The following is a 26719-nucleotide window of genomic DNA, read 5'->3' as shown; positions in this document are numbered from 1 at the left end:
CAATCACCAGTTTATTCTTTGTATTTAAGAATATTTTGGGAGGCACCTGGGTGGCTCAGTCAGTTAGGCATCTGACTTCTGCACAGGTCATGATCTCGCGGTTCATGAGTTGGAGCCCCGTACCAGGCTCTCTGCTGTCATTGCAGAGCCCATTTCAAATCCTCTGACTCCCTCTCTCTTTTTACCTCCACCACTCTCATGTGTGCTCTCCCTCAAAAATAAATAAACATTAAAAAGGAGTACTTTTTGTTGTTGTTCTTTTGTTTGTTTTGTTAGATTCTATATGTAAGTGAAATCATATAGTATTTGTCTCTTTCTGACTTATTTCACTTAACATAATATCCTATAGATCCAAATGGCAAGATCTCATTCTTTTTTATGGCTAAGTAATATTCCATTGTGTGTGTGTGTACCACATCTTCTTTGCCCATCTGTGTATCTATGGACATTTGGGTTGCTTCCATATCTTGACTATTGTAAACAATGCTGCAATAAAGAGGGGTGCATAGATCTTTTTGAACTAGTGTTTTCATTTTCTTTGGGTAAATACTCAGTAGAGGAATTATTGGATCATATGGTATTTCTATTTTTAATTCTTTGAAGAAAATCCATACTGTTTTCCAGAGTGACTGCATCAATTTACATTCCCACCAACAGTGCACAAAGGTTCTTTTTCCTCCACATCCTACCAATACTTGTTATTTTTTGTCTTTTTGACATCATTCTGGCTGGTGTTACATAGATATCTCATTGTGGTTTTGATTTGTAATTCCCTGATGATTTGTGATATTGAGCATCCTTTCATGTACCTGTTGGCCACTTGTACGTGTTCTTTGAAAAAATATCTATTCAGGTCCTCTGCCTATTTTTCAATTGGATTTTTTTTAATGTTGAGTTGCATAAATTCCTTACATATCTTGGATATTAATCCCTTATCATTGCAAATATCTTCTCTCATTCAGTAGGCTGCCTTTTTGTTTGCTGATGGTTCCCTTTGCTGTGCAAAAGCTTTTTATTTTTGTAGGCCCAGTAGTTTATTTTTGCTTTTGTTTCCCTTGCCTGAGACAAATACGTTGCTAAGACCAATGTCCGAGAAATTATTGCCTACGTATTCTTTAAGGAGATTTACGGTTTTAGGTCTCACATAGGTCTTTAATCCATTTTGAGTTTATTTTTGTGTACGGTGTAAGAAAGTCTTCATTCTTTTGCATGTAGCTGTCCAGTTTTCTCAGCCCCATTTATTGAAAAGACTTTTCCCACATTGTATATTCTTGCTTTGTCATAGATTAATTGACCATAAGCATGGGTATATTTCCCTATCCTGTTCCACTGATCTATGTGTGCCAGTACCATACTGTTTTGATTATTAGAGCTTTGTAGCCTATCTTGCTATCTGAGATTGTGATAATGCCAGCTTTGCTCTTCTTTCTCAAGATTACATTGGCTATTCAAGGTCTTTTGTGGTTTCATACAAATTTTAGTATTGTGAAAAATGTTGTTGGAATTTTGATAGGGACTGCATTGAATCTGTAGATTGATTTTGGTAGTAGAAACATTTTAACAGTATTAATTCTTCCAATCCATGAGCATAGTATATTTTTCCATTTGTTTGTATCAACTTCAGTTTCTGTCATCAATGTCTTACAGTTTTCAGAGTGTGGGTGTTTCACCTCCTTGGTTGAATGTATCCCTAGGTATTTTATTCTTTTTGGTGTGATTGTAAATGACAATGAGATTGTTTTCTTAATTTTTCTTTCTTATATTTTATTAGTGCATAGAAACACAACAGATTTCTGTATATTACTTTTGTATCTTACAACTTTACTGAAATCACTTATTAGTTCTAATTGTTTGTTTGTTTTTTTTTAATGGAGTCTTTAGGGTTTTCTATATTCAGCATGTCATCTGGAAATAGTGACAATTTTACTTCTTTCTTACCAATTTGAATGCCTTTTCTTTTTCTTGTCTGACCACTCCAGCTAGGACTTCCAGTATTGTGCTGAATAAAAGTATTGTTCCTATGTTTTTATATATGGCCTTTATTATGTTGAGGTATGTTCCTTCTAAACCCACTTTCTTGAGTTTTTATCATGAATGGATGTTGTATTTTGTCAGATGCTTTTTAAACTTCCTCTTGTTAATCTATCACATGGATTTGCAAACCTGAACTACCCTTGTATCCCTGGAATAAATCCCACTTGATCATGGTGAATGATAATTTTAATGTATTGTTGAATTCAATTTGCTGATATTTTGCTGAGGATTTCTGCATCTATGTCCATCAGATATATTGCCCTGTAGTTTTCTTTTCATAGTATTTATTTCTTAAATGAATAGTAACATTTGGTAGCATTTACCAGTGAGGTCATCTGAGCCTAATGTTTTATTTGTGGGAAGACTTTAGCCTCAAATCAATTACTATTATAAGGCTATACAGGTTATCTATTTCTAGTTAAGTAAACTTTGGTAGTTTGTGTTTTTCAAGGAATTTGTCCTTTATATGAATTGGCAAATTTACCAACATAAAGATGTCCATTAAACGACCTTGTTTTCCTTTCAACATCTGTAGAAACTGTAGTAATGCTATATATTCCATTCTCAATTTTGATAATTGGTGGCTTCTCTCTTTTTTTTTTTCTTGACCAGTCTGCTTAGAGGTTTACCAACTGTATGGATCTTCTCAAAGAACCATGTTTTGGTTTCAATGACTTTCTGTCTTTTTAGTTTTCTATTTCCTTGATTTCTGCTTCACTTTTTTATTTTCTGCTTACTTTGGACTTAGTTTCTCTTTTGTACTTTCTTAAGGCAGAAGCTGAGATAATTTATTTGAAACGTTTTTTTTCTGATATAGACAATCTTATATGCTTCTAAGTACTGCTTTATCTGTATCCCACAAATTTTGATATTTGTGTTTTCACTTTGATTCAATATACATTATAATTCTCCTTTTATTTCTTCTAGGACCCATGGGTTATTTAGACATTTGTCATTTAGTTTACAAATACTTGGTGATATCAGAGACAAATTTCTGTTGTGAATTTCTAATTTAATCCCATTGTGGTCACAGAAGTACCCTGAATAAATTGAATTATTTTAAACTTATTGTGACTTGTTCTATGATGCAGAATACAAATTATCTTATCAAACATCTGTGTATACTGGAAAAAACTGCATTAGACTATTGGGTGTTTTCTTTAAAAGTCACATCAAATTGGCTAATGTAATTTGTTCTTTACATCCTTTAATAATTTTCTGCTAAATTGTTCTACCAATTATTGAAAGAAGCATATAAAATATCTGACTAAAATTGTCAATGTATCCATTTCTCCTTGCAGTTTTATCATTTTTTGCTTCACATATTTTGAAACTGTTATTAAGTACATGAACATTTAGTATTATTATATTGCCTTGATGAATTGAATAATTTAGCATTATGAAATGACCTTTTTTCTGAAATATTCTTTGCTCTGAAATGTAAATCATTTGATATTAACTTAGTGAGTGCAACTTTCTTTTTATTAATATTAGTATGGTACACCTTTTTTCCCCAACTTTTTACTTTTAATTTTGCTATTTGTTTCCTATTTGTCCCTTAGATTTTTTGTTCCCTTTTCCCTCTTCTTCTGACTCCTTTTGGATTACTTTTTTTTATTCCATTCAATCTACTCTGTTAATAGCTATAATTTTTTGTCATATTATTTTTGGGACTAATTTAGTTTATAGCAAGTACCTTTAACTTATCATAGTCTACTTTGAAAGGATATTTGTCTTTACAGATATTGTATAAGAAACCTTCCAAGAGTATGTTAATTATCCTCACCTAGTCTTTGTACTACTGTTACACATTTTGCTTCTACATATTATAAACTCCATGGTATATTACCTTTCTTAAAAATATATATTTTACCCTTAAACATAATAAAACAAAGAATTCTTATACAAACTTACCCTTAATAATACAAAGAATGTTATTTATATTTACTCACATAATTAGCATTTCTAGGATTCATTATTTTATATAAATCTATATTTCTATCTAATATTATTTCTTGTGGTTTGAAAGACTTCTTTTAACATTTCATGTAATGCAGGTTTGTGGATGAAGACTTTTTTTGAGCTTTCATTGTCCAAAAAGTCTTTATTTCACCTTCAGTTTTGAAAGATACTTTTTGTTCAGTATAGAATTCTAATGACAATTTTTTTTCTTTGAGTAATTTCAAGATTTCATTCCACTGTCTTCTGGTTTGTATTATTTGACCAAAAACAAACAAACAAACAAACGAACAAACAAAAACTGCTTTCATTTTCATCTTTCTCTTTATGTGCCATGTTTTTTTTCCTCTTACTGCTTTTAAGAATTTTTCTTTATCACTGGTTTGGTTTTAAGTAATTTGATTATGATGTGACTTCATAGAGTCTTCTCCATCTATTTTGTGCTTTTAATTGACTGATCCTCTTGGATCTGTGGGTTTATAGTTTTCATAATACTGGAAAAATTGGGGGTCATTGTTTGTTCAAATATTTCTTTTCTACTCTGCCCCTCTCCCGGAGCCCATTTGGGAACTCAATTACACATATATTTGGCTGTCTGAAGTTCTACAGCTAACTTAGCCTCTGTTCCTTTTCTTTCAGTCTCTTCTTCTTGTTCTTCTTGTTCTTGTTCTTGTTCTTCTTGTTCTTGTTCTTCTTGTTCTTGTTCTTCTTGTTCTTCTTCTTCTATCTCTGTTTAATTCTCAGTAGTTTCCATTACTGTGTCCTTATTTTACTAATCTTTTCCTCTGCAATGTTAAATTCCCTGTTAATGCCTTCCCGTTTATTTTTCATTGCAGTTAGTCTCTACAAGTCTGATTTAAGACTTTAACAATATGTATTGCTTCTAGTTAACAAGCTCATGTTTCCTTAACTTCTTGAAAATATGTGTTGCAATACAGTAAAAATAACCTTAGGGTTGTTGTCTATTAATTGTATAATCTGTGTCATTTCTGGGTTGGTTTTTGTGGATTTTGTCTCACCTGGGGTTATATTTCCCCTGTTATAGGACTGGTAATTGTTGTTGTTTTTTTCAGTAATTTTTGACTGGAGGTTAAGCATTGTGAATTTTAACTTTTTGGTTGCTGGATATTTTGGTATTTATTCTTGAGTGATAAATACGCTTTATGCTTTATTTTCTGTGCAGTTAACTTGGAAATATGTCCTGCCAAATATTGTTTTTCAGTTTTTTTTAGGGAAAACCACAGCATCCTTTAGTCTAGGGCTACTTTTGCCCTCTACTGAGAAAATACCCTCCTGAGTACTGATGTCATTTTGGCTGGTAGAAACAATATCAATTCACAGCCTTATGCAGTAAGTTCCAAGGATTTTTCCTCTTTTGGTGGTTCTTTTTCCCGACACATTAAGTTTTCTCATACTTATGCATTAATCATTATTTGGAGATGCCAAGCTGGTCTCATAAACTGTTCTCATGGCCTGTTTATGTGCCTTTCCTCTTACTGAGTTTTATTCTTTCAACAAGCATGTTGTACCTCTATTTTTCTTTTTATATTATAATATTCTCAAAGGCCTCATCCATGTATGCCCTATCCACTCTATCACATAGCCTTGTTATTTTCTGAAATTTTAATTTCCTTTTCCTTGTTAAATTGTCTTTTGAGATTATATGATGCATGAGGGCAGGATCTATACCCAGAACACTCAAAACAGTAAGCACATAGGCATTCAACAGACATCTGCCAAATCAATAATTCCACCTTTACCTATCTGTTCCACTTTTTTTTTTGATATGAGAAAGTTAATCTTTACACATTGACATGAGTCTTAACATTTCAATCAGATAATGAATGTTATTACTATAATGACAAGATTAACCAATCAAATAATGTACTAAGGCTCAAAATCACATTAATTTGAAAGAAGCAGAAAACAGGTTAGCAAGGGTTCAACTAAAAAGTTAACAAGGGAAGAAATAATTTAATGTTCACTGAATAATAAAAAACTATAAAAATCAGGCAGCAGGGTGTTTGAAATATAGCTTAGTTAACAGGCACGTGCAGGAAGATAAGTTATGCGAAGGTCTGAGTCCATAAATAGAAGGACAGCCAAATACTATACTTTTTGAAGTATTATCTGTTTACCTGGAGGGTGTGTCAAATATCTTTGTCAGTAACATTTGATATATAAATGTCAGTATTTCCATCCAAAATGGGGGAAAGGGTATTTAGGATTTCTTCCAGCTGGTACCTTGGTCCTTTGAACAAAAGCCTAGCTCTGGCAGAGTGCAGATAGATAGTAGACTGATTATCAGTGTAGTAATAAAATGTGACCCAGTTGCCTCTCTCCTGCACTTAGACGTCGTATCTGAACGTGTTGATGCTAACTCTGCAAAATCAAGTACTACTACTCTGTCTGCTTCTATTCTGCAGTCAATGGAACTGGTTGCAGATCAAGACTTTCTGTTCCATGAGTAAAAATTCATTCAAACTTGGGCTGAGACAATCTATGTTTAATTGTAGTCAAACCACAAACAAAATTTAACCATCTTAACCATTTCTAAGGGTACAATACACTAGTGTTTATCATATACACTGTTGTAAAACAGAACTCTGGAACCTTTTCATGTTGGAAAAGTAAAACTCCGTATCCATTGAAAACTAACTCCCCTTCTCCCCACCTCACCCCCCAGCGCATCCATTCTTCTACTTTCTGTTTACAATAGTTTGATTTTTTTATTTTAAAGTTTATTTTTGAAAGAGAGACAGAGAGAGAGAGGGATTCCCAAGCAGGCTCCACACTGAGCGTGGAGTCCAATGCAAAGCTTGATTCCACGAACCACAAGATTATGACCTGAACCAAAACCAAGAGTTGGACACTTAACCGACTAAGCCACTCAGGCACCCCAAGAATTTGGCTATTTTAAACACTTCATATAAGTGGAATCATATAGTAATGAGACAATCTGTTTAGTATTAGATTCTCTTTCCTATTACATGCCCTATGACAGCTAGCACAGTCTTAGAGCCACTTGAAAGAAATTAAATAGACTTCTGAGATGTAGGACTGAGAAATAATGTCAAAAAGTCAGATACAAAGTAAAAATTGATTCCAAAAAGATTGATCATAAACCTAAGTTGTTCAGCATATTTTGACCATGTATCCCAATCATATCTAATATAGAGAACATACAAAGTTTAACATTTTTAATACTACATTATCAGTTTAAGTACTTTTGAGATTTAATTTTGAATCTATAAGCTACCAGTAGAAAGCCTATTTATTCAAGTTAATAGCCAAGTATTAATGTCTAGATTGCACTGAAAAATAGACTTCCTGGTTTGAAACTAATTGTGTAATATCCAAGTATGTGAAAGACTGTATACTCAGTACCAATTATAAAGCAATTTGATTTGAAAAAATTAACACAATAGTAAATATATGTCTTTCATGTTGATTTGGTTTTCAGTGTTTAAGAGACTTATAGTATATCACCAAGTAATTATTTATTATTATTCAATTTAGCCTGATTTGAAGATCTGATTTAGGTATGCAGGACTTTCAATGGAGTATATAAAGACTGATCTCTCCTCTCAAAATGGTAGGAAATGGTCTATAATAATTTGTATAGTTGTCTGAATAAATAATAAAAAGACCATAATAAATAATGGGCAAAACATACTGAAAAGTAAAATATTGTTCACAGTGGCACCAAAATTCAATAGGCACAGTCATCTTAGGATTCAAAATTCATGCACAGTAGGCCATATGCAGTCAACAAAGTTTGCCTGGACTTGAGACCTTCATTATCATTATGATTCATACCATTGGACCACACTTTAATATTAATTCCCCTCGAAGAGAGATTCTTTGCAACATATAATAATAGAAATTTATGAAGTTCACCTACCTGTCAAGGGTAGCATTTCTTATATTTTTCCTTGGCTATTAAAAGTATATATTTTATTGATGAGCATTATTTCTTGACTTAAGGTTACTACTGTTAAGGTGGATCTGGGAAGCAGCTCTAGAAGCACACTGAATTTACCAGCAAGACACCCAGACATTTTGAAATGGTCTTAATATGGCTCTGAAAAGCACAGCTCTAGGTACTATTCTAGGATCTCTTGATTCTGTAGTCACTTGAATCTCAGAATATCTGCTAGATTTTTTCTTTCTTGTTAAGGATTTATGCACCATAAAAATAATACTTTTATCCTCATTTAAAGACAACACTTCTGCTTACTATTCATTACATAAGACTAAATGATATATTGTGCCAGTGTTCAAAAGTTCAGGTGTGTAAAATATGCATAAAAAACACTGCACCTAAAGAAACAAACAAAAAATGCCTGAAAATAATCACAGAACAGGAAGTAGTTCTATGCCCTATGCACAACAAAAACTCTTTTAACAAAACTATATTGACAACAATAGGAACTACCAAAAAACATTAAACATGTACTCAGTAATGATTTATCTTTCATATATTTCAAATTCTGTTTAGTACACGACCCAGATTCAAACTAAGAAACATGGAATAAGTCATCATGGACAAAATGGAAAAGTTTCTATAAAAGGCCTTTTACCAGATCAGATCAGCAGAGATTCATTAATATCTATTGCCCTTGGCTGAAAAGTAATGATGAGTTTATCCATTTTATTGAAAAGGGGAAATCTCAAAAAGATACCAAATCTTCCTTTTTATATATTTTTGACAAAAAAAAAGGAGAGGTAAAAAAAAAATAGTAAGGTAGGCTTGCATACCAACACTTTTGAATGACAGTGGGAGAAGCTACTCAAAATGCTGCCTAGGCTTTCTCTTACTTTAAAGAATACTTTAGAAATACTGCTATGTAACACTTCAAAAATGGTAGAGCCTGTCAAACACTCAATTGTGGTAAGAAAAGCTATATTCTAAAATGTACATTGGTCAAAACTATGGTTACTAGATCCTTCCACATCCAAGACCAAGGTTATATTGTGGGTAAGTATTATTTCTTAAGATAGGGAAATGGAATAACGGACACACATCAGTGAAATATCTTAATCTCAACAGAGCAAGTGAAAAACATTTCTAGAATCCATAATGAATCCAGGCTGAATGAATTAGAAAATTCATCTTTGAGGCACAGCAAGAAAGAGAATGAGGGAAAAACAAGGGAAAAAGTCACCTTGTAAATGGAGTAATCTCTTTTCAAGGAAATGGTAGAAATCAATGAAGAAAATCACAAGCTAGGGCATTCTTCTGAGAACTGTGGATTTAATAAAACTATAAGCAAAACCTATAATATGCAACCTGAGCCAGATGGCAAACAATGAAAGAAGAAACAGAATAAGTCTCTTAAAGTCAAGTAAATGCCTCATGCAAAATGAACTTCTGCCATCTCCATCACAAAATCTGGAGATTAGCTAAATAAAAAAAAAACCCTTATTTTCAGAACAAATAAAATTTAATGTTTCCCTGATATTGTGGCTGTTCACAGTAAAAGCAAATAAAGAGTTTCCTACCATTTCTAGTATATTAGTGCTCTGATATTAAAAAAACGAATGTCAGGGGCACCTGGGTGGCTCAGTGGGTTAAGTGTCTGACTTCGGCTCAGGTCAGGATCTCACAGTTCGTGAGTTCAAGCCCTGTGTTGGGCTCTGTGCTAACAGCTTGGAGCCTGGAGCCTGCTTCAGATTCTGTGTCTCCCTCTCTCTCTCTCTGCTTCTCCCCCACCCCCAGCACTCTCTCTCAAAAATAAATAAACATTAGAAAAAAAAACAAACAAGATTTAATCATGGAAACAGGGGCATCTAAAGGGAATTTTCAACATTTTTTTTTTTTTTAGGTATCTCAAGTTTTTCTTGTCTTTCTTCAAGAAACTATGGATTCAGACTAGTTAGGTTCACACCTTGATTTGCCAACTTGTCACCTGCCTGACCTGGTAAGTCATCATTCTCTTCTCTGAATGAGTCTGAGCTTCTTCCTCTGTAAAGTGGGGCTCATTTCACTGGTTTATTATGAGGGCTACATGACTTACTATGTGTTCTGAGCTGAGAACTGGCACCCAATATGTACCATATAGGTATTTGTTAAATAAAAATTAAATGTTAAACCAAATGCTGTGATAGGTTCTGAATATATAAAGACCAATCCAATAGGATGCCTGTTTTTTTTTTAAAAGCCTGATGAAGGAGAAGGGTAACTAAACAATGATTACAAAAGAACAAGAAAGGTGCTGTGATAAAGATGAGCAAAGCCTATTTGTGAGCACATCAAGGGGACATTTAACTTTACCACATCTTCATTCAGGCTCAGAGTCATCACAATGACGCCCCTCCTGACAGAAAATAAAACTGTTGACCAAAGTTACCCAATTCCCATGAGAGGGAATGACAAAGTGTTTACCTTCGTTCAGGTAAGAGAAGCCTATCACAAAGAACAAAGCAGATACCATAAGAAGCAAGATGATAATCTCTACTCAGCATCCAAAAAGAAACTTATTTCCTCTCTAAAGTCAAATGGCAGAGCCTATAAGTGGCCTCAATTTCATTTTCGTTGCATATAAGACATAATGACTTAACTACCAGGCACTTCCAGAAAACATGGTTTTAAAATTTTCCCATGAGTAAGTCTAAATGAAAAGTCAAAATTTCTCTTTTTAGGATGCTCTCTGTAAATACTTGGCCAACATCTTCATTCTAGTATTAGTGATTTTTTTCAGTTTTGTTCCTCAAAGTTAAGGTTAGAGAGTCAGTGTTAATTATGATGGGTCTCTAGTGAAACCTCCAAGAATCACTAGCATAAACATAAAACACTAGAACAGTAATACCTAAGAAAGTTTTATTTTCCCCCAATTTCAGAAGTAGATAAAAAGAGTGAGCCCTCCTTATCTAGAAGTCTTTAGAGCCCCATACATGTCTTTAGAGCCCTCTAGTGACTATTTCTTCACTCTCAGTCTATTTCCTCAAGGTCCTAAGACCTTAAACTCAGTCTATTTCCTTAAGGTCCTAAGACTCTAAACTGCTAATTAAAAAACCTTCCCTCCCCTCTAATACGCCTGCCAAATAGGTTGCCCTTCACTTTTGTGGCCCCTGACACTATGCCATGCAGCAGGAAGGAGTGGAAATACAAAAGCAAAGGTCAGAAATCTGATACTTTATGCTACAATTTTCTCTAGCCCACCCAAAAACAATAGACAAGGACCACCTTTAAAACTGCCTTCCCTGGATGCCTGGGTGGCTCAGTGGGTTGAGCAGGCAGAGTGTCAGACTCTTGATTTAGGCTTTGGTCCTGATCCCAGGGCTCTGGGATCACCCATCCTGCCAGCTCCACACCATGAGTGGAGCCTGCTTATGATTCTTTCTCTCTCTCTCTCTCTCTCTCTCTTGTCTCCTCTCTCTCTCTGTCTCTCTCTCTCTCTTCCTCTGCCCCTCTCCCCTGCCCGCTAAGAAACAAACAAACAAACAAACAAAAAATCCTGTCTGCCCTGTTTTCCAAGTGGCAGGGAAAATCCAGATAGGATTTTCCAGATAGGATCCAGATATCAAGATTAGCTGCCACTTTCCTCTGCCTCATTTTACACTGTAGGTTTTTTAGAAAACAGAGCAAAAGAAAATATTTCAAATTAGAATACAAATAAACCATTCATACTTTGGCCATTTCCTTTTTTTTTAAGTTTATTTATCTGTTTTTAGTAAATCTCTAGGCCCAGTGTGGGGTTCAAACTCACAATCCCAAGATCAATGCTCTACTGACTGAGCCAGCCGAGCAAGGCCATTTCTTATAAATGTGACTTCAAAAAAAAGGATATGCCGAAAGTTTGAGCTACACAACATTCCAGCAAGTTATTACTATTATATTATTTTAACCTTTCCATATGTCTAAACTTAAGTTCATAACTGAAATTTTCTTGACCCCAATTTTTTTTGTATATATATTTTATCATCCAGTTAGCCAGCATACAGTGTATATGGTGTGCTCTTGGCTTCGGGAGTAGATTCCCATGATTCATTGCTTACATACAACACCCAGTGCTCATCCCAACAAGTGCCCTCCTCAATGCCCATCATCCATTTTCCCTGCCCCTCTGCCTCCCACCCCATCAATCCTCAGTTTGTTCTCTGTATTTAAGAGTCTCTTATGGTTTGCCTCCCTCTCTGTAAGTATTTTTATTTGTTTGTTTTTGTTCTTTTCATTCCTTTCCCCTGCATGATTCCATCCACATTGCTGCAAATTCTTGGTCCAGTTCCGAACCTATCTGAGATCACTGTCTCTAGGCTGACCAGCAATGATGTTCCTTAAAAGGGTTGTAAGAAACCATTCACCGGATCTGATAGTATTCAAAGGGGAAGGTAACATGTTAGCACATTACCCAGCCTTTAATACTTAATAGCAATGGCCTGGACCCTACTGCAGTTTTTTCTGCGATGTTTCAGTGTGTAAGATTTATTGTCCTCTTCACTTGAAGGTTTAAACTCACTTGGATATGAAAAGACAACAAGTATCACTGGCGAGAGGCTGAGAGCTTGTTTCGCATCACAACTGGTAGGGTTCTGAAAAGTCATTTAATTACACAATATACACCATTTGAGGATATGTATATATGTATATATAGATGTTTATATATAAAGTCTCATCTATATTTATGTGATTTATGCATACATACAAACATGAAATCATACAAAATATTTCAATTTTCTACAATTTAAGATTTTATGAGTCACCAAGTCACTTCTGTTATTCTAAAAACGTAAACATGAGTTAGGAAAGGTTCATTAGTGTTTTCTGTAAGGACAATGCGTAACAGCCCACCTGATCTTCATTAAGCAACAGAGCAATGGGGTTTTATTTACTATTCCTGCTGTACTTTCATATAACTAGGAGCTTCTCACTGACCCACAGCCTGCTTCAAGTAACCATTCCTGACCTCTGGGCCCCAGGAACAGGAGGTGAAAAAACAAAAAAGAAGTAAAGGACACTAACTCAATCCCATGCTATATTTGCATGTTTTAAGACAACGGTATATACTGGGACTCGATACAATAAAGGCAAATGACTTATGACATCTTGCTGATCCATTCAAGACAAGAAAAGGTAAGAATAAAGCTGCTTACCTGTGGTTCCTGCATTCCAGCAGCACCAAGTTCTGAGAGGGACATGGTGAGCTTCTCCTGCTGTTCTGATAGGTATTTCTGATAGAGACTGAGAAGTTCTTGGCATTCTCTATATTGTAGCTGAAGAGGTGAGATTGCAAATTAAGGGAAAAAAACGAATAAACTGGTTCAAACTGCATCTATCAGTGCTGCTTTTCAGATTCCAGTAAACAAAAGAGAGCCAAAAATGCAACCATATTTGGTGAGAGTGCAAGTAGACCAACACAGTACATATATCCACCAAAAAAAAAAAATAATGAAAACAATAATTCACAAAGAGAGTAGCAATGGTCATCCTATTTGAGGAGAAATTTCTCTCTCAAATCTTTAAATTTGAATGAAAAACATGCAAAAGAAGGAAGTTAGACTCCTATCTCACCCCATACACAAAAACTAACTGGATATGGATCATTGATCTAAATATAAGAGCTAAAATGGTAAAACTCACGAAAGTAAATCTTTATGACCTTGGATTAGGCAATGGTCACCTGAAAGCACAGAAAACACAGAATAAATAAATAAATTGGACTTAAATTTTTGAAAAAGCATACACACAGAACAACTTTTGCTTCAAAGGAAACTATTAGGAAATTAAAAAAACAACCTCCAGGTTGAGAGAAAATATTTGCAAATCATACAGATGATAAGGGACTGGTATTCAGAATACATAAAGACCTTGTATGATTCAACAGTAAGGAAATATCTAACCTAGTTAAACATGAGCAATGAACTTGAATAGACATTTCTCAAAAGAAAATATACATATGTCCAAGCAGCACAAGAAAATATGCCCAACATCATTAAACATTTGGAAAATGCAGATCAAGACCACAATATGAGATGCCACTTTGCATCTACTAGGATGGCTATAATCAAAAAGACTAACAACGAAAAGCTTTGATAAAAATATAGAAAAATTACAACCCTCCTATATAGCCAAGGGGAATGTGACACGACACTGTTGCTTTGGAAATAATAATATTTTGTGCTCCCAAAAGTTAGACATTGAGCATATTCAGTGCTCCCAAAAGTTAGACATTGAGTTACAAGACTCAGCAATTCCATTCTTAGCAATAATCCCAAGAGAATAAAAAATATATGTCCACACAAAAACTCGTACATGAATATTCAGAGTAACATTCTTCATAACAGTGAAAAAGTAAAAACAACCCAAATGTCACCAAGTGATAAATGGATAAACTAAATGTGGTATATCTATACACAGTATACTACTCAGCCATAAAAAGAAATAAAGTATTGCTATATGCTATAATATGGATGAGTCTTGAATACATTATGCTCACAAAACCAGACACAAACGGCCACACGTATGATTTTATTTATATAACGCCGCTGTGGTGTTTTTTTTGTTAATTATTTTAAATACCTACTCTAATGAACTAGGGGAAAGAATACTCAGTTCTAAGTACACGGGATCACAAATAAAAGTTACATTCATCCATGTTCACTTCCCGTACTCCACAATTTTCTGAAAAATTACTTCAGACCCATACAGAGAGAAAGTACATTATTAGTGTGTGCCAGCAGCTGGGGGAGGGAAATAGGGAACAAGTACTAATGGGTATCATTTCGGCAGGGGGGCAGGAGGTGGGTAGGTAATGAACATGATCTGGAATTAGATAGTTGTGGTTGCATAGCTTTGGGAATATTCTCAAAACCACTGAATCACACTCTTCAAATGGGTAAATTTTATTGTATGTGAGTTATATCTCAATAAAACTGCTACAAAAAATGCAGAGTAGAAGTGATAACACTTCTAATTACTGCCTAATTTAGGAAGAAAGTTCTAACCATATCAAACATAAAGGAATTATATTAGATTTTTGTCTTGTTTTTCTATAATGTCAGTTAACTCAATGTTTCATTAATAAAAGTCATCAGGAAATTTTCTGCCCATATACTTCTCTACATTTTTCACAGTCCAATATGGAGAACATAGCAATCTAACCAGGGGTACCCTCTCCCACAGCTCCTCGAACTTGCAAAGTGCTCAAGACGAAAACCCTAAAGTAGAAAAGTCACCTAACTGCATAGATCAGGTGTATGGGAGACAGCTCTATCCAAGAGAAAGTTCTATTCCTTCTCATTTCCTCCCCAGGCCCACTTTTCTCTCAGATCATTTCCGAATCTCCCCCCTCACTTAATTATGTATGCTGTTGGTATAAAAATTACTGTCCAATAAGATTATCCTATATAAATACTTTTACAACTGGTCATCATGATTAAGGGTGGGAATAGTATTTCGTAAATGTCAAAAATGGTGACTGGTTTCAGTATTCCTTAACATTTTCATAACCTAATCATTGCCTCAGGGCAGGTTCTTGCTCTAATAACTTTTGCCAATCATGACTGCATAAATAACCAATTGCTTCATTATTCTCATTATTAACCTTTAACAAAAAGAAAGGAGCCACAGATGTTTTATAGAAGGGGAACGGTTCATAATAAAAGGATAGGTTACTAAGCTTAAAGAATACATTAATTAGAAGAGCTTATTGAATCCTCAGTATCTTAAAAACAGTAACGATAGAATGAAGTGTTTTAAATAAGCTAATATCATTTCAAAGTCACTATATGTCAGACCAGGCTGGTTTTTACATTGCCATGCTTTTTAGCAGTAAGCTTCAAAAGGCGAGAATGATGTGTGGTGGTCCCAAGAGTCCCTGCCAGCTATGACGTATATAAAAAGAATGTTTGATACTGGTTGTTACCATAGGCAGTAATGTTTATAGTAGGTGGACGTATTAGCCTGGATGCAGAATATGAATTGTACTCTGGAGAAAGCCAGCACAATTATACAGCCTAAGAGGTAAATGTCAGCATTTGAAGACAAATTATAGGCAAATTCATTTAAACACACGCTATTCGGCAGAATATAAAAACAGGCAGTCCTATCTTTATCAATTTTTTTATATCTGTCTTGATTCACCAGATTTTGCAATGCTCCCCTTTTCCTGGAAAATCCAAAATGTACATCCAGGAAACACAGTAATTTTCCTTCCTCCCTAACACAATGAGACTTCAACCCTCCATCTGGAGAGAGAGATTTATGTAAGGAAAATGTGGGTAAAATGCTTTCTTCACTGATCTGAGGGAGGGAGTATAGTGAGGAAAAAAAAAGACACATTTAACTCAATCCTGGCCAAATGACAGAAAAGAATGCAACATATGTACAAAATCCAATCTAAGGGAAGGTGTACATCCAACCATGACAGGAATCTAACACACAGGTAATCTGACCAACCACCATTCAAGAACTGAAAGGAACGGCAGTCGTCACAACCTCATTAAAGAAAGAAATCTTCATAAGATAACATAAATAAGTATAAAGTAATATCAAGCAAGATCATATTAAAACCTAAACATTAATTAGCCAAAATGGCTGTGGAAAATGGTCATTTTGCAAAGCTTAAAGCCTTAACTTCAAAATGCATTAATTCAGAAAAATAAAAGTAAAGGTCAAAGCAGAATGAATAGGGATATAGGGAGAAAGAAAAAAAAAAAATCATGTGAGTCTCCTGACCAGAGACAGGATATATTGTTAGTATGCTGCCAAAGTAGAAAGTGATCGCCTTGAGCTGGAAGATTTCATCTGGCATAGCAAAGACTACCCTCTTACCCCATCTCACCCTTGCCTTGGATATTTGGGATACTGGGATCTGGTACTTAGTAATCCTGATTTAATACAGAACTCAGTGACGGAAGGTCTCTATGGGAGGAGAAAAGGGAGAATCATTAAACTAAAAAAAAAAAAAATTCTCTATTTTTTGAACAAAGACTCCTTGGAAAAATGGCTGATTCCCATTCTGGCATATGGAAAGTACAAAGTAAGCTATGCTCTAATGCAAAAAAGTGTGCAAAGAGAAGTAGATGGGGGGGAGGGGGTTGCCAAATGAATAAAAGCAACCCTGAAGGAGACTCTCAGTCAAATTTAGGACAATTTGAGCACTGGAAGGAGTGACTCTAATAGCAAATTGAGTAAATATTTACCAGTTCATGGTGATACTTCAAAACGACAAAGAGTGAAAGGGGAACAAAAAGTAAAGCCCATCTTTATAGAAGAATCCTAGCTAACTATTTAAAGGAATGGTCAAATTTTTTAAATTGCCATTTTATAACCCCCAATGAAATAACAAATCCAGGCAAGAATCATCAATGGAGACTGAAACCAGTAAGTGAAAGATTAATAAATAAGATATGCATAAAGTGTCAAGATTAGTTACTTAGAGCAAAGAAGAAAATGTACCTTTAAATGGCAAAACCTGGTAGTCATTTCCCAAATTGAATTTAAGATCACTAACAGTGAAAAGAAAAACCCAGTAATTATATACCCCCTAATGTATAAAGTAGGCAACTTACCTATGAGATATTCTTGCCAAATGCTTTACTTGCATTTAATAAAACATGTAAACCTAACTCCCATTTCACAGAAATTAGAGTAAAAGAACAAGCTAAATTACAGCACAAAGAAACAAATCAGACAGTGTGGGAGATTTTGCAAAGCACTTGGCCTGAACTCGTCAAAAAGTTCATGTCATGGAGGGAGAGAGGGGTCAGAGGTCTATCCTAGTTTAAGAGATTGAAGACCCAAAGAAACGCAACCCATGGACCATGATTGGACCACGATTGGACCCTTGCTCAAGGAGAAAAATAGCTATAAAAGACATTCTCGGGACAACTAGAGAAACTGGAATATTGACTCAAAAGTTGATCTTATGGAATTACTGCTAATTTTATTAAATATCATAATGTGGTTTATAAAGAGAAATGTTCTTAATCTTAGGAGATGAATGTGAAGTATTTAGGGTGACATATGACACTTGGCTCAAGGAAAAAAATAAGTGAATAAATGTTTATATATGTAAGAAAATACATTTATTTATATCTATAATTATATACATATATACTTATGTAAATATGTAACAAAAATAAAAGCAAATATGTGAGAGGACACAGCAAATAGAGCAAAATGTAAACTATGCAATCTAGGTAGCATATATATGGTGGTTCTTTGCTTTATTCTATCAACTTTTCTATATATTTGAAAATTGCCATAATAAATAGTTGCAAAAACTTGTTTTTGGTTGTATTTTTTTGTGTCTTCTTTCTACTATTAGCTAGTCTCTTCTTGTCTTCCTACTTCCACCATAAATTATCTGGGGATAAGCAGAACTGGTAGCATTAGGTCAGACTCCCGAGAGCTCTAACTACGTGTATCCGTGTCATTAAATCAGATGATAAACTGTTAGTATGATCTGATGATACACCAACAGAAACCCATCCCTTGAACCAAAGATAGGCATATGAAAGGTAGTAAAAGATCACTTTTTAAAAGCCTGTCGAGTTTTCTTCCAGTCATGTAATGAAGGCAGTAATGTAGAGTGATTAGCGCGCAGGCTTAGGTGTCACCCAACATTCTTGGCTGAAATCTTAATTCTGGTATTCAGTAATAATGTGCCTCTGGATGAGTAACTTCTCTGACATCCTCATCTGGAGATGATGATTCCTACCTCACCTTACAGGGCAACTATGACTATAAAATAAGCTAATAAATGAAAAGCGCTTAGCATAGTGCAGCACACAGAGCATACATTCAATAGATTTTCTGAAAAGAGATCAAGGGCACAAGAGATAAAAAGTGCTGGCAAGGATGTAGAGAAAAGGGAATCCTGGTACACTGCTGATGGGAATGTAAATTGGTACAGCCACTATGAAAAACAGTATGGAAGTTCCTCAAAAATCTAAAACTAGACTACTATATGGTTTAGCAATCCTATTTCTGGGTACATATCTGAAGGAAATGAAATCACTATCATGAAGGGATATGTACACCCCTATGTTCATTGCAGCATTATTTACAACAGCCAAGACATGGAAGCAACCTAAGTGTCTGTCAAAAGATGGGAGTTAAAAATGTAACACACACAAACACACACAGGAATATTATTTAGCTTTAAAAAAGAAAAGAATCTTCCCATTGGCAACAGTATGGATGAACCTTAAGGGCACTCTGCTAAGTGAAAAAAATCAGACTGAGAAAGATAAATACTATATTCTCTTAATTATATGTGGGGTCTACAAAGCTGAACTCATAAAAACAGAGGGTAGATTGGTGGTTGCTAATGGCTGAGGGTTTGGGGAAATGATGGTGGTGGTCAAAGGATATAAACTTCCAGTTTTAAGATGAATAAATTCTGGGGAACCCTAAGGGACAGCATGGTAGCAATAGTTAACAATAGGTACATATTGTATGCTTGAAAGTTACTATAAGAATAGATCTTAAATGTTCACACACACACACACACACACACACACACAGGGAGGTAATGGATGTGCAAACTAACATTATGGTGTAATCACTCTGCAATATACACGTATATGAAATCATCACGTTGTACACCTTACAGTGTTATATGTCAAATATATATGATATCAAGGGGCTTAGAGAAAGAGATTTAAATAAATAAGATTACCATGTTCTAGGAGAGGCATTTAAACATAGGATACAGTGGAGATTTTTTTTTTAAGTGGGGGTAAGTGTTCACTTTAACAACACTGAAGAGGGACAGTCAGGAAAGACTCCAGAGCAGCTGTGACCCCAGAAATGAATTTTGGAAAAGGAGTATACTGATGCACTGGATAGGCAGGATGGGGGAAGTCCGTCAGCTGAAAGATCATCAGGAGCAAAGGCATGGAGAATGAAACTGATATGCACCCTAATGGAACTGCAAGTGGTACAGCACGGATGGGAAACTGGTCATAGGTAGGGAGGTGTGACGAGGTGGTAGGGGCAAACAGGGGCCAGATCAGGAATGTTACACTAAGTTGCTGGACCTTATTTCTTTTTTAAAAAATTTTAAATGTTTATTTATTTATTTTTGAGAGAGAGAGAGAGAGAGCGCAAGAACGGGGGAGGAGCAGGGAGAGAGGGAGAGAGAGAGAATCCTAAGCAGGAGCCTGACATGGGCTCAATCCCAGGAACAGTGAGATCATGACTTGAACTGAGACCAAGAGTCAAATGCTTAACCAACTGAGTCACCCAGGTGCCCCAGACTTTATTTCCGTACAACTCACTGACGGATGTCTTAAAATCAATTTGCGTTTTATAAAGATACCTTTGGTAGGCATATGAAGGATGGATTGGGAAGCTTAAGACCAGAATCAAAACAACTGATTAGAAAATTGCTACAATAGTCTAAATGAGAGACACAAGGGGTCTGAATTGAACAATGGTGGAAATTAGGGGGACTGGGGTATTGAGGAAGATTTAAGACACTGTCAGCTTATGAACTGGAAGACAAGATGTATGACCAGATGCACAGTTGCCTTTACCAGGACACAGAGTGCACAGTAAAGAAAAGGTTTGGGAGAAGGGAAAGCACACTTTAGACACACTGAGTGGGGATGCCTGGGGAGCGTTCACTGAAGATGGCTAATACATGACACTTGGATCCTGGGCCTGGAATTCAGAAACGAGGTCTCAGTAGAAATAGAGAATTTGGGAGTTAATCACTTTATATGTGGTGACTGAACACGAGAGTGTGTAACATTGTCCAGGGAATGTGTAGCTTCATTCGTTCATTTGTTCATTCTTTCACCCATTCAATAAAAAGCTCCACAGAGCAGGAATATTCATGTTGTGTTTATTGCCAAATTCCTTAGCCTACATAATAGGTACTCAACAAATATTTACTGAATAAACACAATTTACTGAGTACATTAGCATTTGAGACTGTGCCAGATGCTAGACATACAGTGATGAACAACAGCAACACTGTCTCCTGCAGGGAGCTTATCATCCAGCAAGGCAGGCAGGTAGTCAAGCACATACAATAACGAATGATGGAAATAATGGCAAGAACATTGTGTCAGGCTCTGCTAGCATGCCCTAAGGAAACAAGTGACTGAGGAACAAGGGAAAGCCACTTGGAGAAAGAGATTTTCAAACTGAGAGAAGAGGGCCAATGTAACAATAACATAGAAAGGGCAGGCAAAGGAAGAGGAATCAATAATCAATCAAAGGAAGAAGAATCAATACAGTTGACTGTATCCGAAGCAGCAGAGGCCATGCCAGTTAAAGACAGAGGGCTGAGAAGGCTACTGGTGGTGACCCTTGCCAGAACACAAGTTTGACACTGCTTGGTTATTCACCATTTCTCCCACTGTTTTGGTGGATGACAGTTATGTTATTTTTCCACATCAAAGAGAGAAGCTTCTGGATAATAAGAGATGTTTTACTCAGGGCCACTTTGAGATAAAAACAAGTGACCGTGAGGCTCCAACTCTGATGCCATCCATCAGTCACAAGACTCCCAAGGAAATATGGGAACTCAAAGATGTTCACTAGAGCAGGTACGCCCTTCACTCTGAACACCGACACAGTGCATAATGTATACATATAAAGATAGCACATACCGTGTATCATACTTAGAATGTTTTGCCTATCCTTATACCTACAAAATTCCTGTTTATCCTTTCAAATTTGCCCTTATGTCATTTCTTCCTCCATCTTTGAATTCCTAAGCAGAGTTAAGCACCTTTATTATAGTAAGTAGCATACTGCTAAAATTATTTTGTATCACTATCACCTGAAGTGGGCTATGTGTTCCTGGAAATAATAGTATATTAATCTGGGTATCTCTCTAGTACACAGCAGGCACTTCAAAAATGTTAGAGAAATGAATAAAAGAATAAAAGTAAAGGAGTGTCTACTGAATTTCGGGTTAGCTTTGGATTGGCAATTGAAACAAACTATAGATAGACCATATATTCTTTAAATTAGTCAAGAGGATGGCTAAAAATACTGATTCATTAAAATTTTAAATTGTTCTAACTTCATAATATTTTCCCACCTTGAAGCAAATGGCTTTTGACCATGTCATATTTCTCACAATCATTTCCTACCCCTCCCCCCTTCAAAAAACAGTACACATACATTGTCAGAGATAAACAGAGGTCCAAATTATATAACTAGTTTGGTACCCAATGATAATATATACAATTAAAAATGGATTGTTGGTAAAAGAAAAAGTGATACCAAGACGAATTGATTAGCAGAGCTAGACAAGAACTTCACATGACAATAACTTTACACCCTTATATTAAGTTGTGATCTGTGCTGGAGTACAACCTACTGATACAAGTCTGAAATTTTCCCTTTAATTATTTTATGGCAAATTCAGTGCAAGACCACAGTATTTTCCAATTTCCTGATGATACTAATCTGTTGGAGGAAAGGAACATATCTCCAAAACAAACGGGAAAACTCAACACTCTGGACGTTTACAAAAAAAGAGAAACGCTTCACCCAGTTTCTTCTGGATTCTACTTACTCTGAACAATGGCAACAAAAACAGGAGACATGTAATGAGATCTAATTAGAGTAATTAGCTAGCTTTTTTAGACTTTTTGAAGCATCACAGTTTCTACCTTATTTTCTGCAGAGTTGCAAAACAGGATGGGGCACAACAGACTTGGCACTAAGACACTTGAGATTCTGTCTTTGCTCAGATCATCAGACCCTGAGGTTTTCAGGAAACTAATCACACAATGGAGACCCAAGGTTTATTTCTCCAACCTTAAAGCAAGGACATGTATTCACAATTAAAAGTTCACATACAGATATCCTAAAAAACAGGCAATTAATGTGCCAGATTGACCAGAGTTTTTCTTTCTTTATGATTTTCTGTTCATGTAACACTCTAATGATATACATTTACATTCATGGTAGATATTAAAGACAAGGTTGCAAAAACATTTCTATTGAAAGCCATGCATTTTCTCTTACTTCTAACTTGCTTAAAAATGTATTTTTGGTTTAAAGGTTCCATGTATCAGCCAGACCCAAAGGAGAAGTATTTTCACCATTTGGAAGGCTGCTTTAAATCATTCAGCCTTTCTTGAGTTACAGGAACCAGTCTAGAATCGGAGAAAAAGAAGGTTGTTATCTCACCCCTCCCCCAACCATTTATAAGGTGAACTGTGGCAACAATGATTTAACACTTGAAAATTTCCAGTTTTAGAGAGGGTATATTCCTGACAATACAGACCACTGAAAACTGCACACTAAGTTTTCTAGACTCTGAAAGGCCAATAAGTGAAGTTGTACGTATAATGCTTTGTGAAGCAGAGCTAAACATCAAGCTGGGTGGGGTCTACTAGCTCAGCCACGAGGAACAGATTAAAAACTCCTTAGAAAGAACTTGTCTCATTCTGTTTCCTATCTTCAAACAGGAGAGTTTCATTCTTGTCATTAAATTAAAACCTTCCACAAACTATCAGTCTCAATATACATGATACTTCCCTTTCTTCATATTCTTCTATTTGTTTACTTGAACTATTTATGCTGCTGTGTAAGACCATTCATTTCCAAGTAGAAATGTACTCAGTTTAAGAGATCCCTTATTCTTCTCTAAACTAAGTAATCCAGTGGCATTATACTTTCCTCATACAGTTCCTCTTCTAGCTCTCCTAAGTTTTGTGTTTGTCATCTCTCACCTCTTTAGATTCCTCATTGGAGTTCTTGTATAGAGTCAGATACCAGCATTACCCAGCACGGAACTAAATGCTTCTTACCAGGGATAGGTACCTGAATTAGAGCATCTGTGCATGGCTGTACTTTGGGGCAGGGCACTTCTAAGTACTTTAAAGACATTATTGTACTTAGTTCTCCTCGAAAGGAAAAAAAAAACCATTAGATACTATTATTACTCTCATTTTACAAATAAATTTGCTGCACAGAATGGTTAGCAATTTACCTAAGGTCACTCTGCCATTGAGCTGGGATTTGGAGTAAAGTCATAGAACCACTAGCTCAGTGTGTTCTAGAAAGTAATGTATATAGGAATCACCTGTAATTCTGCTAGAAAGCAGATACTGATTCAGTAGATCTGAGGTAGGGCCCAAGCTTCTGTCTACGTTTCTAATAAGCTTCCTTCCAAATGATCCTGATGGCTGATCTGGGGACCCCACTCTGAGTATGCATATCTAAGTCCCCTCCCTCTTCCTTGGTATCAGTGGGAAGGAAGCCTGTTCTCCTCCTTTATACTGAGGCATATAACACATTATCAGACTCCTTTGCTTCTTCTCTTTAATCCATCTTTAGAATATGATGGGTGTTTTTCCTCTCTTTTGATCAACTGTTTTTGTTTTGGAAAGAAGTATATAGAAAATAAAATAGGAGAGTGAAATAACCCATTTTCTTCTTTAGAAGGAAGCAGTATTCTAGATTTTTAAGCACTATACCATTTCTATTGTGACTGGCTGCTGAAGTAATAACAATTAGCAAACATTACCTGTAGGGCTAGAAAATTTATACTGGGGGAAGAGTCCATGGGAAAAGTAAACAACCACATTTTTCTCTTCTACTTTCAAAAAGATATTCAGCCTCTTACCTTGTCCAAGCACACTGTTAAGCCTATGTGTGCAGTATGGTTTCTGAATTCAGTCTAATTGTTGCTACACCATTCTCTATGGCCTTGGGGGACAGCACTTTTGCCACAGTTGCATACGCTTTTCCATGAAGGATGAAAACATGACCTAGTATAATAATTCTAAGTAAAAACCAAACAATGTCCATAAAATAGTATTCATAACTAGAGTGAAAAAGGAGATTTCTTATAGAATGGAATCATATCTAACATTTTAAGGTTAAATGGGAAAAAGTAGTAGGAATATCTCATTTCTGGCCTCTTTGAAAATGACTGAGGCTACTGCTCACAAATGTAAATTATTGCTCAGAGAAAAATTAAGTAACTTCTATGTGCAGGTTTATTATCTAAACTCAGCAAATGCTGCAAAGACTGAAGGTAATAAAGCATTTTATGAACAACTTTACTTCACTGGTTCCTAATATAATTGAGCTTATGTGGACTGTTTAGCAGAATGATATTTTAAACACTGGTAAAGAACCAGATTATTTTCTTGACCCTCCATTCCAGAAATGTTACAGAGAAGTAGCTCAAAACATTCAAGGAGAAAAGTTTTACAATGTCATTAAAATCATGGAGTTAGGTTTTGACTCAACTATTTTAACACTATTGACTACTAAATAAATCAACCAAGAGGCCACATTTAAAAGAACAATCTCTGAGACCTAAGTTTTTATCTATATATGCTTAACAATAGAGAATTGGATCTATCATAAAATTTAAAAGTAATGAACAGAATAGTTAAAGCCCATGATTTCCATTATATAGTTTTTACTATATTAAGCAGTTCCACTAGGAAGCAGAAACTTTCTACAGTTAGTCTCTGTCTACTAAAACAATTCACCCATGTCTGCACTGGGAGGATGGAAAATATCCTCTTCTGGACTAAGGTAAGACATCTAACTATAATAGGATGTCTTCAGAAAATTGAGTCAATGTCAGCAACCAAAAATATTCTTTTAAAGAAAAAAGTAAGTTAGTACAATGGGATTTCTGGTTCCAGATAAGATGGAATAAACATAATTTTCCCTATTCCTCTTACTAAGTACAATTAAAACTTTGGACTTTATATATAAAAAAAAAATAAGAAGACTGAAAATGGAGAGAAGATGGCAGAGGCTGGGGCCTCAGAACCTAGAGAACACAGTGATGAGTTGCCTAGTTTTGTTTTTGGTTCAAATACGTTGAACTGGGTGCTGGAGAAGTCAACAAACCAGAAATGCCAATGGACCCATATGTGTCCCCCCAAAAAAGAGGGAAAGGGATGCCTACCAAAATGGAAAACTTTTAGATAAGAACTGCTTTACTCTAGCCAAGCAGCACAGAAAACACTGCAACCCCAACCCTACCTCCATCAGCAAAAGCTAAATGAGAAGTCTGGACTTAGATGTTCCTCTACCACACACTCCCTTTCCACTGAGGTGTTATCCAAGAAGACTGAGTGAGGAGCCAGGATTTTAATCCCTATATGACAGTAATGACTTCTTCCTCCACCTCATTTATGATTTCAGTACAGGCCTCATAGGGAGCCTGGATTTCAGTCCCAACTAGCTTTAATGAGGTGTCCCTCCCTAGTGGGGTGATGTGAAGAAGCTGAGTGGAAAGCCAAGACTTTCACGACACTACCAGGAGTAACAGAAGAGGCCATTTGGAAAGCTGGGTGGTATCAGCAGAGGTCTAGTGACGAACTTTCATCTCCACCTAAAATTAAACAGGGGAGGACTTATCTTTCCCCACGGGTGTGATGTCAGAAAAGGTGTGCTAAAAGGGATGGCTTAAATAAGACTAGAACATAACACTCAAAATGTCTAGAATACAATTAAAAATCACTTCCCATACCAAGAGCCAGGATAATCTCAATTTGAGTGAGAAAAGACAGTCAACAGATGCTAATACTGAAATGACACAGATGTGTGGATTTTAAAGCAGCCATCATGAGATGCTTCAATAAACAATTATAGACATGTTTGAATCAAATGAAAAAAAGTCTTATCAAAGAAACAGAAAATATGAAGAATGATCAAATGAGTTTTAGAACTGAAAAACACAATGGTCAGGATAAAAACAGACAACAACAGAATGGAGAGGACATAGAAAAGAATTAGAGAAGCTGAAGAGAGAACAATACACATTATCCAATC

General features: G+C 35.6%; 1 protein-coding gene across 10 annotated transcripts in view; it reads right to left on the bottom strand.

The window, feature by feature from the left end:
• KIAA1328 (KIAA1328 ortholog) overlaps nucleotides 1–26719 on the bottom strand; it is a 355545-nt gene that overhangs the window by 219572 nt on the left and 109254 nt on the right. For all 10 annotated transcript variants that reach the window (XM_053206692.1, XM_027068806.2, XM_027068807.2 and 7 more), the window contains one exon: nucleotides 13090–13217. In XM_053206692.1, the coding sequence (XP_053062667.1) occupies nucleotides 13090–13217 (128 nt within the window). The remainder of the gene's footprint in view (nucleotides 1–13089; nucleotides 13218–26719) is intronic.

Source organism: Acinonyx jubatus, chromosome D3 (assembly GCF_027475565.1).
Source record: "Acinonyx jubatus isolate Ajub_Pintada_27869175 chromosome D3, VMU_Ajub_asm_v1.0, whole genome shotgun sequence".
NCBI lineage: Eukaryota > Metazoa > Chordata > Mammalia > Carnivora > Felidae > Acinonyx > Acinonyx jubatus.
Note: the sequence above shows the minus strand (reverse complement) of the source record. Positions and strands in the feature narration are given on the sequence as shown.